The sequence below is a fragment of the Penicillium canescens genome (assembly GCF_028828765.1).
Source record: "Penicillium canescens strain IBT 15451 chromosome Unknown utg000008l_segment0_segment0, whole genome shotgun sequence".
Lineage (NCBI taxonomy): Eukaryota > Fungi > Ascomycota > Eurotiomycetes > Eurotiales > Aspergillaceae > Penicillium > Penicillium canescens.
Window position 1 is genome coordinate 1069532 of NW_026703970.1, and position 15350 is coordinate 1084881.

Here is a 15350-nt window from a genome sequence, read left to right on the forward strand (position 1 = left end):
AGGCTCTGGAAGGAAACTGGCAGTTTAGGGAATGGAAAAACGAACCCCCTTCGTAAGAGCAAAGAAAAAATATCTTAAAGTCAACGTCGAAGATATAAAACGGGTAAAGATATATTGGGCAAACAGGCGACAGATGTCCCTAATGATCCTATGTAGACACCGCGTCTGCGGTCGAAAGTCCCGTAAACTTTCCGTGCGCACTAAACCTCGCATCTCAAAGAACAAATCCTCATAATAGCAGAAGTTACCATGTTCCATCCTCCTCATAAGAAAATAGCAAAAAACACCATTCATCAATGTCCCATTCTCGTCATGATAGCAAAAGCACACCCTGTTTCATTCCTCGAGGGCAAGTCGCGCTTTCTTGCTGTGAGGTCCGTTCAAGTAGATCTTTTCCTTTCTCTTGGTGTCTGGGACGACCCATCGGCCATGGCTATCAGGGTTGGCCACAAAGCTTTCGGGCACGACGTTGTCCACAAACTCAAAGCCCCTCTTGCGGGAAGGTGCCGGAGAAATGAGCTGCATGCGATCGATAGGCAAATTGTGGCTGGCTCCATGGTGGAATAACGAAGCAGAAACGGCCGGTTGATACTGTTGTGCAGTAGGGGGAGTGAGATAAGCAGTCTGGCCTTGAGGAACAGTCTGCAGTTGCTGATTTGGATATGGGGTACCATAAGCCGGCCCGGCTTGACGAGCGACCCATATTGGTGGAGCGACCTGTATCTGCCGGGCCGGGTAGACCAATTGAGGCAATTGGGGTGACGGGCTTGACTGGGGCAGCTGATTCAACTGAGGTGCTTGGATCGGCTGGAACAAGCGGGGCGACTGCTGGTATTGCTGTTGCTGGCAGGCCTGGTTCCGGTGCTGTAAATACCGTAGGTGCTGCTCATGCGCCATCTGTTGCTCAGCCGGGTGGAGTGTCTGGAACGACCGAGACAGCTGCCGGCGGGCATGCTCCTGGCGAGCCTGTTGCTCGTGGGCCAGTTGCAATTGTTGTAGGTGTATCTTGTGATCCATTTGCTGTTGAGCCGACTTGGGTGTCTGTGTCTGTGGCGACTGTGACGACACCAGGTACTGATGCTGCTGGTTGGCCAATTGCATATTGTATAGGTGCTGTTCGTGTTCCGTCTTGCGCGGATCAGACATGAATGTCTGAATCGACTGGTGAGCCCGTTGTTGGCGGGCCAGTCGCAAATGCTCTAGGTGACTTTCGTCTTCCGTCAGTTGCCGAGACGCCTGGAATGTCTGCATCGACTGAGGCAGCTGCTTGCGAGCCTGTTTCTGGCGGGCCTGTTGCAGATGCTGTAGGTAATGATCGCGCTCCGGCTCTTTCTTAGCCGACTGGGACGACTGCATTAACTGGGGCAATTGGGTTGCATGGGGCAGCTGGGTGAAGTGGGTTGTCTGTTGATATTGCTGCTGCTGGCGACCCTGGTTCAGGTGTTGCTCACGATTGATCTGTTCCTTACGGAGGTTGTTTTGGAGCTTCTGGTTCATACGCTTCAAGTGCTGCTGTTGGTTCCCGTAGATGTTCTGCTGTCCCAAGTATTTCTCCTCGTATAGCTGGTGTTGTGCCTCGATAGACATTGGTGTGATGGATTTGGGTGAAACTTTCGGAGGAGCCTCTTGGGGGTCTTGAAGGCAACATCATTGACCGATGCTGGAGGAGTAGGTGCGATCCTGCGAAGCACTCGAGGCGAGGAGCTCGTCGGGGTGGGATATCGCTTTGGGGTCTTCGCTCGAGGCTTGCACTGAGCAGGTATCCTCTTTTGTGGTGCCTTTTGTGTGCCTTTTGTTGTGCCATTAGCTGGCTCACTGGCAACCGAAGCATGCGATTTCGCATTCGGTACGAGAATTGCTCTCTTTGCCTCACCCACCTGAGAGACGTCGCCGATCTGAGCAGGCAGGTTGGGCGGGCTGTCAGTTAGATCAATTGAGTCGAGAGAGTAGGGTGCGGTTATGATCATAGACGGATTGATGGCTTGGAAGGAGGAGGTAGGTGCAGTGTCTCGGGTTATGCGCGTCATTGGGACTGAATCATGGGCTATTTCTCGAGTTGGGGTGATCAGATCGACGATCGGAAGATCAGAAGCTGGAATTGAGTCGGTGACTCCGACCAAGCAGGTGGAAGAGGGCCCCAGGCTTGTGCTTGTGATTGGAATGGATGCCTCAGCGAAAGTAAGACCAGCAGTTGTAGAGGAGCTGTCTGTGTCCAGTGCAGCGAGGACAGCAGTCACGGCGGCGTCCGTGTCGTTCAGGAGCGCAATGAGCTCAGGGTCGAAGGTGGTGTTGTAAAACTCCTGTGCGGCGAGTGGGTCGCAAAGATATGGGATATTCTCGCAGAAGTGGCTTGGAAGGACAGTGGGACCGATAAAAGAGGTGTCAGAAGTGGGAGACATGGAGGAGCTGAGCTCGAAGCCATCGGTAGGTCGGGAAATAACGGGGTCCCGATTTCTGGCAGCAGGAACGATGGGAGTAGGGAATGGCCAGTCCCAGTTGACATGGCCGTTCAGGGGCGACCCAAGTGATGCTCTGTGAACGAGAGTAGCATTGAGTCCAGCCCTCGCTCCAGCTCGACTGCGCTTGTCGCTCAGGAAGAAGTCGAAGATGTTCTTCGCATGGGTCTGGTCAGAAGAACGCATGATGGATAAATGACGGGATGAGTGATGAAAGGAGCAACAAATGCAAAGGAATTGATTTCGGAGAGATGTAGTGACGAGCACAATAGAGATGCACAGCTGCCCGTGTCATAAAAAGCTGAATCACAGAGCAAATAGATGTGGTAGGTACAAAAATAATAGAGATGCCACAACAAATAACGCTGAACGGGTAGCAATAAGCAAGAATGATGAGTGGTGGTGGAGAGAGATAAGAGAGAAGAGAGATGGGAGGAGGAAGGAGGAAATAGGGAAGAGAAGGGAAAAGAGAAACGAAAGAATCAATGTTTCTGCCCCAAGAGACAACCAACCCGTGGATGAAGCCCTAGAATGTCAGTTTTCGGCCACGGATGCTCCCACCAATTCCCAAGATACAGCCATAGCATTCTCTTCCGGTAGTACCATCAAAGTGAACCCATCCCTGCCTTCCACAGCTTCCTTTCCAAGCGTTGAAACTGCAAGAGAGAACCAGGATTTGCCTTTAGTATGATGTCTATTCAGGGACGACGTTAGCTTTATACCGGACTTCATTGATTTCAAGTTATAAGCGTCAGTTAAAACTCACCGTAGAGCTAAGAATAGTTCCATTACCCAGCGTGATGATATGTAGCCATGCCATTTCACGCTTATCAAGTCGGAAGGTTCACAGTTCTCTGGAAGAGAGTAACGGCTCAGGAACGGATCGACGTCATCTTCCCCAGACACACGGGGTGATTTTATCTGAACCAAGGCAATCCATTCCAGAAGAGAGCCCAGATGCTCCTGCAGTTCGCCTTCCGGCATATTATCGAGGTCTTGTGCAGTTGCGCTAAATGCTGGGGTAAGGATTTGCCGATGCTCAGTCTCAGATGGCTCGCATGTCATTAGCTGAGGTTGAAGTTGATGGATTGGTCTGGTCCCTATTTCGTCCCATGTTAGTCAATCTCTTGAGTCTGCTATTCTGGTTCAGGTATATATATATACCTTTGTCCGTGTCAGGGGTATCTTCTAGATCGTAAAAGAGCCATGCCATCGACTGAGTCAGAACGTTCGCAAAGGCCCAGACGATTCTTTCGAAGCCTTTCTTGCCATGTAGCATGGAGGGCAGTCGAAGGTTCAATTCCACCACTGAGGACATAGTTAGTAAGCGATGATCGCACATCTGTCAAGCTATACTTACAGAATCTTTCTTTTGCATGTTTCCTACCGCCGCTGCGGAAAGGTTTGCCGGTAAGACCTGTTCGTTCATAGATTTCCTTTCCCAACTCCATTCGAAGAACTCCTATTATAACAGAGTTAGACATCCATGTTGACGAAGAAGCAGCCTTCAGGGTGGCTTCAATGGGACGAACCGTCTCGGAGCGTGAACACATTATCAGATCCCGAACGACCTTCGGATATCATCAGAATATTTCCTATAGCCCAAGTTAGAACATGACTCCAGATATATATGATAGGTTTAAGCAGCGTTTTAGGTCCCGGGGTGGCAGCTTCCGAGAAAGCAAGATGAGCGAAAACCCTTGGGCTTCCAGGACCGAGCTGGAGGCATACATACCTGACTTGATGTAGGTGTTGAAGAAATCATGCTCCAGTAGAGCAGAAGGAGCCATAAATACTCGCGCATATCGAGGTTTATCCAGCGTGGCTTTCAATGAGGACTCGATCTGCGAGTAGACCTCCTTCGGCATGATAGCCTCAACCTGTGTTGATCATCAGCCAGCCGGCCAACTCCCCGTGGGATCAATGAATACCGACCGAGTGTGCAAATGCATAATTCTGAATTGTAGAGAAGGGTGCTCTTTTGCTTGGGATTTGCTTCGGGTCGATGAATTCTGGCAAGCGGGTGATGGTCGTGAAGCACTTTTCGCGACAGGATGCGTCGTCTTCTTGGTCGAACATGGCTGCAGTACTCGGCTGCTTTGCAAGGTGTTCAATATTCTGTGATTGTATCCCTTGTGTCGGCTTAGACTGAGCACCACAATTTTTCCAACGGGTGAGGTTTGATTAAGCTCGGAGGCTTATCGGACCCATAAGGCTGCAGCAATCAAAGCTCCTATTCGTCGGTCTAGTCACAACTATACATGTATACATGAGATGCGTGGGATATGTATCTTACAGCTGGGGCATTTACGGTGATGGTTGTTATCTAGGGATGAGCTTGAATATAACTAGGGGTAAGGATCACCTTGGGGTGCACACATATAGTCCAGCCATTGTAGAAGTATCACATTCATACTGCACTGGTATATGTGCAACACAGGGCCAAAGCTTTACTGTACAAGTATTTTTGTTTATAACGTCGCCCGGTGTCAAGTCTTGCATAGTGCTTGCTCTACTAGATCCTTTCTTGTCGTGCAAGGAGCGACAAAAGGGTTCTTTAAACAACGAAGAGTTTGTCATAGAATCCCGTTATTCACAAGCAACATGTGTCCATAGACAGAAATACTTAGATATGTCTATAAAAATGCATATTTAGATAAGGCCCTTTTTTTTTTTTTTTTTTTTTTTTTTACGAAGCGATTATAACTTATATGGATAATACCTACCTGGAAACATTGCAACACGCCAGTTGTGGTTCAAGTACGAGTATCTACCTAGGTACTGTATCTGGGTAAGTAGTTAATTCACACCAATCCAGGTAGAAGGTGCAACAGGATCGTGAAGCTATCTGTGACTCCAACCGTAAGTTCCCAAATCTTTTCTTCCCAAGTTTTCCGCCCAGCCACACCGCCCACCCACAACAAACAAACACACCGCCCACGTGCCATGGCAGCTCCCGAGAATGACGATCGGCCAGCAGTATCAGAGAGCACAAAGGCGGTATCCGAATACCCAACTACCCCCATCTCTCATTCACCCAAGTCGCCTGGTAGCCAGTTTGGGATTCTAAGTCTTGACCCGTCTGATTCTTCTCCTGACTATGATATTGTTCACGCAAAACCTACATCCCAAAACCAATTGAAGGAGGATCAATACCAACTGCCCGCAATGGCTCCTCCACCGCGTCGCGATCCCCTCCACAAGGACCACTTTGCGTTCGTGTTTGGAAGTGCCAAGACCCAAAACTACTATGATCCTGCTGCCAAGGGACCGGGATCTCACACGTAAGTCGAGGTCTCGCGCCTCGAGCTGGGCCCACTGACTGACAGCGATCTGGAACCATAGCATCCGAACACTTGCCTGGAACCCCACAGGCCAACTGATAGCTACCGGCTCAGCAGATCGCACTCTACGGATCTGGAACCCCGAGCGCGCTAATGTCCGCTACTCCACCGAATTGCGCGGCCACACCGCCGGCATCGAGAAAGTCCTCTTCAACCCAGTCCGAGACGCGGAGCTAGCCAGTTGCTCGACAGACGGTACAGTGCGCTTTTGGGATGTACGCTCCAAGACCTGCGTAAGCAAACTCGACGTCGGCGGCGAAGCATTCACTCTCTCCTGGTCTGCAGATGGCACGACAATGATCGTTGGCACGAAGGTAAACACCAACCAGTCGCCCATGCCCGTCCCCGGATCGCGAAAGCAAAAGCAACCCCCTAACACACACCTTACCCAGGATGACACATTGATCCCCATCTCCGTCGAATGCCCATCCACAGTAACCTCCCACCCAGACGGCGCAAACGCCCTAAACCTCCCCCTCCTCCCAACCAGGCACAACAACCTACACAGCCCTCGCTCCACACCCGCAACCCGTCCAAACAAATGCCACAACCTTCTCCTGGTGCATGCCGACCCCCGAACGGCCCGAGCAACACTTCTTTACCACAACCGGCGAAGGCAAGGTCAAAATCCTCTCCTACCCTTCCTTCAACGTCTTGTACACAATCAACGCCCACACCTCCGCCTGCAACGCCGTCGCCCTCGCGCCTACGGGCCGGTACCTAGCAATCGGTGCTAGCGACGCTCTGATCTCCCTCTGGGATACGACAGACTGGATCTGCCAGCGCACACTGTCAAGCGAGAATGGCGGTGCCATCCGCGGTGTGAGCTGGAGTTTCGATGGCCGCTATATCTGCGGCGCTTGTGATGAGCTTGGATGCGGTGGCAATGGTCTTGAGATCTTCCATGCTGAGTCTGGGGATAGTATCTACACTATTCCTACTGCTGGTGCTAATGCTGGTGTTTCGGCTGTCGCGTGGCATCCTTCGCGTTACTGGCTGGCTTACTCAACTACTACTGATGGTCCCGGTAGTTCCAGTTCTGGGGGTTTGAAGATTGTCGGTGCCGCGGGTGGTGGGCTGTGAACCTTAAGCGTCATCTGTTGAGCTATTTGTTACTTTCTCTTTTCCCCCATGTGAAGTCGTTCGTATTGTACGATAACTAACTGTTAGGATTATCATGTATGGATGTTACGAATTATCATTAACTATCATTTGAGTTTGCTGTGTAGGATAACTTATTGTTTATTTGATTTGATACTGTGGTTATATGGTGCCTTGATGTAAATTCCCAAGGTTGAAAAGCCAGTTTCGTGCTCCAAGTAAAATAGCATGAGATATCCAAAAGTAGAGAGTCGAGAGTTCCGCCCAGATTTAGACCGTGTATTCATTCATCATGAAATCATTCAAGAGCATAGAGTAACTCAAAAAAAAAAGCGGTGAGGAGAGATTCGTTGCAAAAGGAGAAGTCGATTTATCGGTCCTTAAGGTTGGTAAGGTATATGTTAGGAAGAGGATAGACTGAAGGCGCTCAGCTGATCCCGGAGATCATCGTGAGATGGGAGTCGGATTACAAGGTACGCGGGAACCGATGCCTCGTGGATGCCGATGCTGAACTGGAAGGGAAAGCCTTGTATAAACACAGACTCATGTTGACATTGAAGGCGATCGGTTGTCCGACCTAGACGTGAGAGCTCGGGGTCATGATACTGAGCGTAGCTTATCGTTTAGACGAAGACATGGGTATACGTGATTGGCGCATCGCACTGCGGGAGCCTGGCGAGATCCTTATATTGGAAAGGACTCAAGCAATGCTCGATTATGCACTGCTCTCAAGATTGCCGCCAAATCTCCCAGCTAGGACCAGCCTCATTCTCACCGAGGATTTGCGCCCATTGCGATTCACTCAATGTCCCGACATTTAAGTTGCTGAAGTCCGCAGGGGTCATGTCTTGATTCGGGGTTGGCAAGTCCCATGCAGGAGGCATGGAAAACTGGTTCGATGTATCCGTGGGCATGGCCGGGCTGCCAGAATTGCTTTGATAAGCCCGAGCAAGCAGAGCATTCATATCAGGGGCCTGTGAGTTGAGATCTCCTGGAGGCATGTGAATTGCATTTAGCTTATCAAATGATTGAGCTGATCCCTTGCTAAGGTAGTTTGGACCTGACTTTGGTTGCTGTTTGTCAGGGGATGGGTTGTCGACCCCGTTTATTGAGTAGGAGGTGTTGGAGGAGGAATTTAGGGTTGAAGGTGTGGGATGGTCGGAAGGTGGGTTATTTCTCTCGCTGAGGGTGCCGAAGTCTGGTGAAAAGTCCATGTCTATATCGGCTTTGCTCCCCGATCCAGGTTGCTCGGTGATCTGGCTTGTGGTCTGGGTGGCAGCGGTGAAAAGGTGATGTATATTCTCGTCGGTGGAGGGGACGATTGAATCCCTCTGTCGGTTAGGAAGAGAGGTCGTCATACCAGCAGTTGTGGGTTGGCGATTATTGCTACGGCTCGTAGTATGTTGCGGCGACTCTTCCATCGTTGCCCCCGTTTGTGATTGACGGATATTATAGATGGGAGAGCATTCGACTGCATCGTTGCAGTAGTTTTGCTAGAGGAATGAGATTAATTTGGTCCATAAACAAGGAACAATATCAAAATAACTTACTGCCATTGCGTATGAAGCACGAGCATTTTCTTTCTGTCGGTCGTCCAACGCGCGAATGCCAGTTCCATCGAGATCAACGTCCAATTGAACGAGGAAGGACTCGGTCAAGGGATTCTTGTTTTTCATGGCGTTCAAAGCGGAGACAAGGAATTGCAATGAGGAATGAACACTCGAATCCTCTGGTCGGGATTTGAGATACTGCACGAAGACCCGCGCAGCGATGTAAAGACAGAAAGATATGAATGGGTTCAGCTGTAGCAATCTATTAGTTCAATTTCTAGTGAAGAAAGCTAGATCAAGACTTACGCTTGTTAGATCGACATGGCTGATCATCTTCATGATGCTCGAGATTTGATTTGCGGCCACAAGGCATCTGCGCTTGCTCTCAATCGTGATCTGATTTGGCATCTTGTTCTTTTCTGCCTTGAAAATCGCAGCTTGGTGGAGACAAATAGTCGAAGTATGAATGCTCATGTTGGCAAAGATGACATTCACATCTGACATGCCACTTGGAAGGCGAAGATGATCGGGTAATGACAGAGCAATGTGCAAAAGAATATTATCATGGCTCCTGTGTCGTTTCCAAAACTCTCCATTGAGGTCATGGTCGTTGTCGTTTGGTCGAGGCCGATGAATATGGACGAGGTTACGACCAAAAAGACTGGTCAGAACCACCACGCAGGCGAACGGAGCCAAGGTAGAAATGCCCTCGCCAGCAATGATATCACTTAGACGAAGCGTTCGTTGTGGCTTGCTCTTTAAGAACGAATCCTCAGAAGCAGGGAGGTTTGTCATGATCTAATCGACATCAGCATCCACATGCCAACTTAGAAAATGGTTAAGGAAAGTGAGATACTCACGTCGTCCTCATCGATCAGAAGCGGCCAACCTGTTCCGACACTGGCATATCGGTCTGTCGCGAAAGCACCCCAAAACACTCTTCTACGTTCTTCGCGCTCTGTCCAATCCCTTGGTGGTGAAATGGACTGTTTGACATCGAGACCAACACCATCGAGCCGGTTCAATCCGAGCATCAGTGCCAGTCGTGCAGCTTTACCAACGCTCAACCATGCTCGTGGGAAGAAAATCATTCGGAATTCATATGTGCCAATCAGAATCCAAGTTTGGCAATGCGCCAGACTAACGATGTTCTCTCCGAACCCTTTCATTTCGTCCGCTTCGGCATACTTCCGCGCGCGCTGGTAGAAATGGCTGTGTAGGAAGAAGTATTTGTCACTGACAGATGCAGCATGACACCACATAATGTAGCGCAGACATATAGGCGGCCGCATGTGAGGGGCGAGGTTCAGACTCGCGAAGTACCGGGGGCGATGGATGATCGGCATCATTGGGTAGGTCTTCTCGAAGAATATAGCGTCCCTGGAAGGTGAATCTGTATTAGACATATGTTGAAGTACAGAGCGGCATATAGCACATACAGTTCGTCAATCACATCTTGTGAAGGGAGGGGTTCCTCCAATCCCAAGGCGATCAAATCCCATTGGGCATCGCTGTTGTTGTTGGCTATCGGAGGATACATCATTTGGCTGGGCTGGACCGGATCAGGCGCATTCGAGGTTTGGAAAGGACCGTCTAAGTCCCCTCCCAACCCCGAGAGGTCAGGCAACGCCAGTATGGACTCATCGTTAATGGGTGCGCCAAATGAATTTTCCGACGGTTGAGGCGGGGAGGTTCGTTGAGTCGGTTCGGGGTCCTGGCCTTTGAGAAGAGTCTCGACTTGAGCTAAAAGAGTAACAATAGTCAGTATAGTCCGGGGGAACTAGCAGTATTTGCGACTGTTATCGGCGTCCGCACCTAATCGAGCTTCGAGCTGCTTCACATATCCCCGCTTTGGACCGCTCTTCTTGCGCACTTCATCATAGGAGCAGTCATGTCCCAGCCGCGAACATGTTCCACAGCTCGGTCGTCTCCCATCGCATCTCAGTTTCCTCCTCCGACACACGACACATGCGATGCGCTTCGGGCGCGGGACAAAGTTGCCTTCTCCGGTGTTTTCGACAGCACCATTCTCTGCGGACCCGAATTCCATCTGTGACGGACCGGATTCGGTAGCGTACTGCGAAGTATCGATGCCGAAATTGGACCGCGGGAGTGTGGCCATGGCGTGGTGGCACGATTTAGCGGCTGAGTAATTCGAAGTTGGTGAGGCCAACGGCCTGTGGTTTATCGCGGAGAATTTGAAACGACGCGTAGATGGTCAACTCAAAACGTCGAGCTAGCAACTGTTCATTACCAATAGTGGCAGAGTGGGTGGGAAGGAACAAAGTTCTATGGATGACGGTGGGACTTCGTATCAGGAGAGGCTGAGGTTCCCTCCCCCGACTCTTTATCAGATGCCACAACCCCTTTTTTATCTTTCGATCGGGTTCCAATGAAAACTATGGGAAAGCATCTAATCTCCGTGGCTTTCCCTCCGAGGACGTTGATGTTAGCGATCGACATAAGGGCCACGCACCAGAGAGCTGCCTGGGGGCTTGGCAGCCATCCGGGGATCTATGCGCGCCGATCAGGGTTTAGAGGCCAGAACTGGAACACATGCAGATACGGATACGAATCTATGCCAATGATGTTCATAATTCTATTTTCTTTCGCTTTGAATGTATATCGCATTGGGCCATCGTACTGTACAGTGCCCATCGCCCAAGTTTCAACCAGACAGATGTGCAGAACAAAAATCTTCAAATATAGCGCATGATGGAAGAGTAGTACACACGATGTGTCCAAAAAAACAGCAGGGAAAGATATCGTACAGTCATCCTCTGCGCAGTGAGGATGAGGTATAGGAGGAAGTAAGGGCAAATATCTCAGAACATGATGGATTGATCACCTGGATAACTCGAAATCATCTTTAGTTGTAACCACGACGACGCTGGCCTTGGTTGCGAGGTCTGGGGTGCACAACAGCCTTGTTGATCTTCCACTTGGGACGAGTCTTGTATCCAGATTTGGTCTAAAGAAATAGAGTTAGCACCTGGAGTCTAGCAATGTGCTGCGAAATATGACAATACATACCGGAATACCCCAAGGACTCTTCGGGTCGATGTTACCCTTGGACTTACCACGACCACCACCGTGGGGGTGGTCCATGGCGTTCATGGCCAAACCACGAACTGTGGGACGAACGTTGCGCCAGCGGGAACGACCAGCCTTTCCAAGCTGGGTGTAGTGATAGTTCGGGTTGCTGGTGATACCAATAGTAGCGCAGCAGTCCTTGTGAATCAGTCGAGTCTCGCCACTTGAGAGACGGACAGTGATGTGCTGGGCCAGACGCTCCTGTTTCTGCTGTTCGCGCTGAGACACCTTCTTCTCGACCTTGGCCTCCTCCGTTGCATTTTCAGCCAATGGTTCCTCCTCTTGGATAGTTTGCTGACGCGAGTCACTACCCTTGGCCACAACTGTAGCGTAAGTTCCGGCACTGCGGCACAGTTGACCACCCTTTCCAGGTCGCAATCCCACGTTGAAGATGAGAGTTCCCACAGGGATCATGTGCAACGGCAAACAGTTTCCTCTCCAGGCAGTTCTGGCAGCAAGAACACCAGGATCCACGGCACCACCCATGCTGTTCCACAGATCTTCGGGAATTCCAGGCAAGTAACTCTGAACCACATCGCCAGCCCGCATGCCGTCGGCTGCCAGGATATAGCTCAACTTGCCGGTCTCCTTGCTGCGAGTGAGAGCGATATGTGCACTGCGACCAGGATCATACTCGATTCGCTCGACCGTTTGCGGTCCGGGGTCCATGCGGAGGAAATCGACAGTCCGAATACGACGCTTCGCACCGCCACCGTGATGGCGAACAGTAACTTGACCGGAGTTGTTTCGGCCACCCTTAGCCTGACCACGCTTGGGGAAAGTTAACTTGTGGACGGGACGGCCCTTCCATAGATGGTCATTGACTGGTCGTCGCAAATGTCTGACACCGGGGGTACGCGGAGTGTAGGTGCGCAACACAACACCAGAGTCGTCGCGGCTAGGGGGAGGAGCAAAAGAGGTGTTCGGGTCGATAAAGGAGGACACCGATGCAGCGGGCTTGTCGGCAGGCTTTTCAATTTCATTGATGACTGTCGAGTACCCACGGGCAGGTACAGGTAGAGACGGTAGACACCTGAAGGGCAGCCGAATGCCCCGTAGGGCAATTCGGGTTTGAAGCATCACTGGCAGGGGAGGAACTTCAATTAAGAAGAACCAATTGATCCCGGGAACGATGAGTATGGAGACACTGAGGTGAGGGAGTAGGGTGACGAAGACCTAGCTGCGCCTCCACGCTGTATTGTCTCCATCAAAAAGTTCGAGCTGGTCATGTGACTGGTGTTTCCCGCACCGCCTCCGCCACAGTGGCTGACCGGGGCCGCCCATGTGACTACAATTCTGTCCTCGTGCACCGCCTTCTTCTTGCATCGGGTGACTAAGCTGTTGCCCGGCAACCACCTGTTTACCCTCGCGCCCTCACTGCCAGGCCGCGCCCTCGCGTATCCACCGTTACAGACGTAATTACACCCTCAACGCCTTATTTCTCCCTACATTGCTGGATCTACTTTCTTCAACCTATCTCAACTCACCTTTTCCTCGTCTATTATTCTGTCTCATTGCTCATCTCATTTCTTCTTTGAAGAAAGGGCTTGAATATCAATTCCGTGATCCACGCGACTGGGCTGTGGGGCGTCTTTGAGGTACCTGTTTTCGCGCTAGCACAGTAGGGCCAAACATCGCCTTGCCCTCTCAAGTTCTTCCTTTTCCCTCATCATTCCAGTTAAAGATACCCTTTTCACTTTCCCCCCACTCCCCCATCTTCATTCTACCGCGTGCGAATCCATATCGTACAGCTTGCCAAAGATATTCTGCTGTGTTTGACACCTCTTTTCCCCGAAACGCGCGCCATTTGACCTACGGAACCGGGGTTCGTCGTGGGTCCAAGTCACGTCAACATAGTTTTGGATTGGACGTGACCTGTCGAACAACATCAACAACCTCATCTGAAAAGCTACAGCCGACTGGCCTTGTAGTTCTTTCGGACTAATCGCATTTTCACGCGTGGTACGTGCACTTTGAACTCGAGTCTCTGGTATGAGGACTCCACCGTGGTATTGCTGAACGGAATGCTGACCTGATTGCCCGACAGGACAAGATTATATTCCTGTCCCTTTCCGTTTCCCCCTCCGCGTCCTTTTCTTCTCTTCTTCACGATGCCTCAGGTGAGCAGTCTTTAATTCCGAGGAACACGCGTCTTATATCTTTATTGCTGCATCTTAATACTTAATTACGACAATTGGGTACATCTGGCGGGTTTCCTGGACAGCAAACTGACTCCACTTTAGGCTCGCAGCCTTCGTACCAGAGGTACTATGAATGAGAACGATGAGAACGGGCCGTCCGCACGCGTGACACGGGCAAAGACAGCTGCCCTCACCACCGATATCTCTGTCGAGGGAGCGAAGAAGGCCTTGCAGACCAAGAAGACTACAACAACTGCCGCCACCGGACCGACACGTCGTCGGGCTGCTCTGGGTGACGTCAGCAATGTCAACAAGACTGAAGGTGTTGAGGTAAAGGATGGGAAGAAGCCAGCTGCCAAGGGCCTAGCCTCGAAGACAACTGTCCAAACTGGCGGTGTCCAGAAGCTCAGCCGTAGCAACACATCTCGAACTGCCGCCCTTCGCCGTCGCGACCCGAACCCCAAGAACGTTCCCGTCACTGGACCGCAAAAGCGCCCCAACCCCAAGCCCGCTCAGGAGGAGACTTCGCAACCGGAGGGACCTCCTCGCAAGAAGCCCGAGATTGAGCAGAAGCCCGAGGAGGTCGTGGAAACGAAGAAGCCCGAGCCTGAGGCTTCTGTCAAGGATCTCATCAACGCCGGTGTGCAGGATCTTGATACGGAGGACCTGGATGACCCGTTGATGGCTGCTGAATATGTAGTTGAGATCTTCGATTATCTTAGGGACCTCGAGCTCACCACCCTGCCCAACCCTGATTACATCGACCACCAACCAGATCTTGAATGGAAGATGCGCGGTATTCTTGTCGACTGGCTGATCGAGGTTCACACCCGCTTCCGTCTCCTTCCTGAGACCCTGTTCCTCGCTGTCAACATTATCGATCGCTTCCTATCTGCCGAGGTTGTTGCTCTTGACCGTCTGCAGCTCGTCGGTGTCACCGCCATGTTCATTGCCTCCAAGTATGAGGAAGTTCTCTCTCCTCACGTTGCCAACTTCAGCCATGTCGCCGATGAGACTTTCTCGGATAAGGAAATCCTCGATGCCGAACGACACGTGCTTGCCACCCTTGAATATAACATGAGCTTCCCCAACCCCATGAACTTCCTGCGACGTATCTCCAAGGCCGACAACTACGACATTCAGACACGTACTCTGGGCAAGTACCTCATGGAGATCAGCCTCCTTGACCATCGTTTCATGGGATTCCCTCAAAGCCACATCTCCGCCGCAGCCATGTACCTTGCCCGTCTCATCTTGGAGCGTGGACCCTGGGTATGTTCAATTATCTCTGTTCTGGTCTCTCCTGTTCATCTCAACTAACTCATATTAGGATGCCACCCTTGCTCACTACTCCGGATATACCGAGGAGGAGATCGACCCTGTCTTCCAGCTGATGGTTGACTACCTCCACCGCCCTGTCTCCCACGAAGCCTTCTTCAAGAAATATGCTAGCAAGAAGTTCCTGAAGGGTAAGAAGACCTCATACCTGCGTGTCATGTTACTAACAGCTTGTCTAGCTTCCATCTTGACGCGTCAATGGGCCAAGAAGTATCACCACCTGTACGTCGACAATTCCGAATCGTACAGCTACGCCAAGGACGAGCAGTAATTGTACTATTTACGATGTGATGTCACCCCTGTTCGCCTACGTCGTTGTCTTTCATG

The 15350-nt window shown here is 51.0% G+C and overlaps 7 protein-coding genes across 7 annotated transcripts; 2 read left to right on the plus strand and 5 right to left on the minus strand.

The window, feature by feature from the left end:
* Positions 1-336: 336 nt before the first annotated feature.
* Positions 337-1587, minus strand: N7446_011260 (uncharacterized protein; the record flags this gene model as incomplete). Its single annotated transcript, XM_058520002.1, has 1 exon — positions 337-1587. One exon carries the CDS (start codon positions 1585-1587, stop codon positions 337-339), a length of 1251 nt encoding a protein of 416 aa, XP_058367526.1.
* A 60-nt stretch (positions 1588-1647) lies between these two features.
* N7446_011261 (uncharacterized protein) lies at positions 1648-2642 on the minus strand (the record flags this gene model as incomplete). Its single annotated transcript, XM_058520003.1, has 2 exons — positions 1648-1751; positions 1817-2642. The coding sequence occupies 2 exons, from the start codon at positions 2640-2642 to the stop codon at positions 1648-1650; spliced, it is 930 nt and encodes a 309-aa protein (XP_058367527.1).
* A 348-nt stretch (positions 2643-2990) lies between these two features.
* N7446_011262 (ribonuclease P protein subunit p40) lies at positions 2991-4535 on the minus strand (the record flags this gene model as incomplete). Its single annotated transcript, XM_058520004.1, has 7 exons — positions 2991-3150; positions 3223-3556; positions 3621-3764; positions 3817-3918; positions 3989-4051; positions 4192-4336; positions 4392-4535. The coding sequence occupies 7 exons, from the start codon at positions 4533-4535 to the stop codon at positions 2991-2993; spliced, it is 1092 nt and encodes a 363-aa protein (XP_058367528.1).
* Positions 4536-5402: 867 nt separating this feature from the next.
* On the plus strand, positions 5403-6883 carry N7446_011263 (uncharacterized protein; the record flags this gene model as incomplete). Its single annotated transcript, XM_058520005.1, has 4 exons — positions 5403-5740; positions 5802-6114; positions 6193-6360; positions 6422-6883. 4 exons carry the CDS (start codon positions 5403-5405, stop codon positions 6881-6883), a joined length of 1281 nt encoding a protein of 426 aa, XP_058367529.1.
* A 617-nt stretch (positions 6884-7500) lies between these two features.
* Positions 7501-10573, minus strand: N7446_011264 (putative C6 transcription factor Prf; the record flags this gene model as incomplete). Its single annotated transcript, XM_058520006.1, has 6 exons — positions 7501-8394; positions 8452-8703; positions 8758-9249; positions 9312-9831; positions 9891-10194; positions 10267-10573. The coding sequence occupies 6 exons, from the start codon at positions 10571-10573 to the stop codon at positions 7630-7632; spliced, it is 2640 nt and encodes an 879-aa protein (XP_058367530.1). The 3' UTR covers positions 7501-7629.
* A 747-nt stretch (positions 10574-11320) lies between these two features.
* Positions 11321-12624, minus strand: N7446_011265 (mitochondrial 54S ribosomal protein uL2m; the record flags this gene model as incomplete). The annotated part of the gene is made up of 2 exons (XM_058520007.1): positions 11321-11422; positions 11485-12624. 2 exons carry the CDS (start codon positions 12622-12624, stop codon positions 11321-11323), a joined length of 1242 nt encoding a protein of 413 aa, XP_058367531.1.
* Positions 12625-13655: 1031 nt separating this feature from the next.
* N7446_011266 (B-type cyclin nimE) lies at positions 13656-15294 on the plus strand (the record flags this gene model as incomplete). The annotated part of the gene is made up of 4 exons (XM_058520008.1): positions 13656-13664; positions 13788-14957; positions 15016-15154; positions 15203-15294. 4 exons carry the CDS (start codon positions 13656-13658, stop codon positions 15292-15294), a joined length of 1410 nt encoding a protein of 469 aa, XP_058367532.1.
* Positions 15295-15350: the final 56 nt, after the last annotated feature.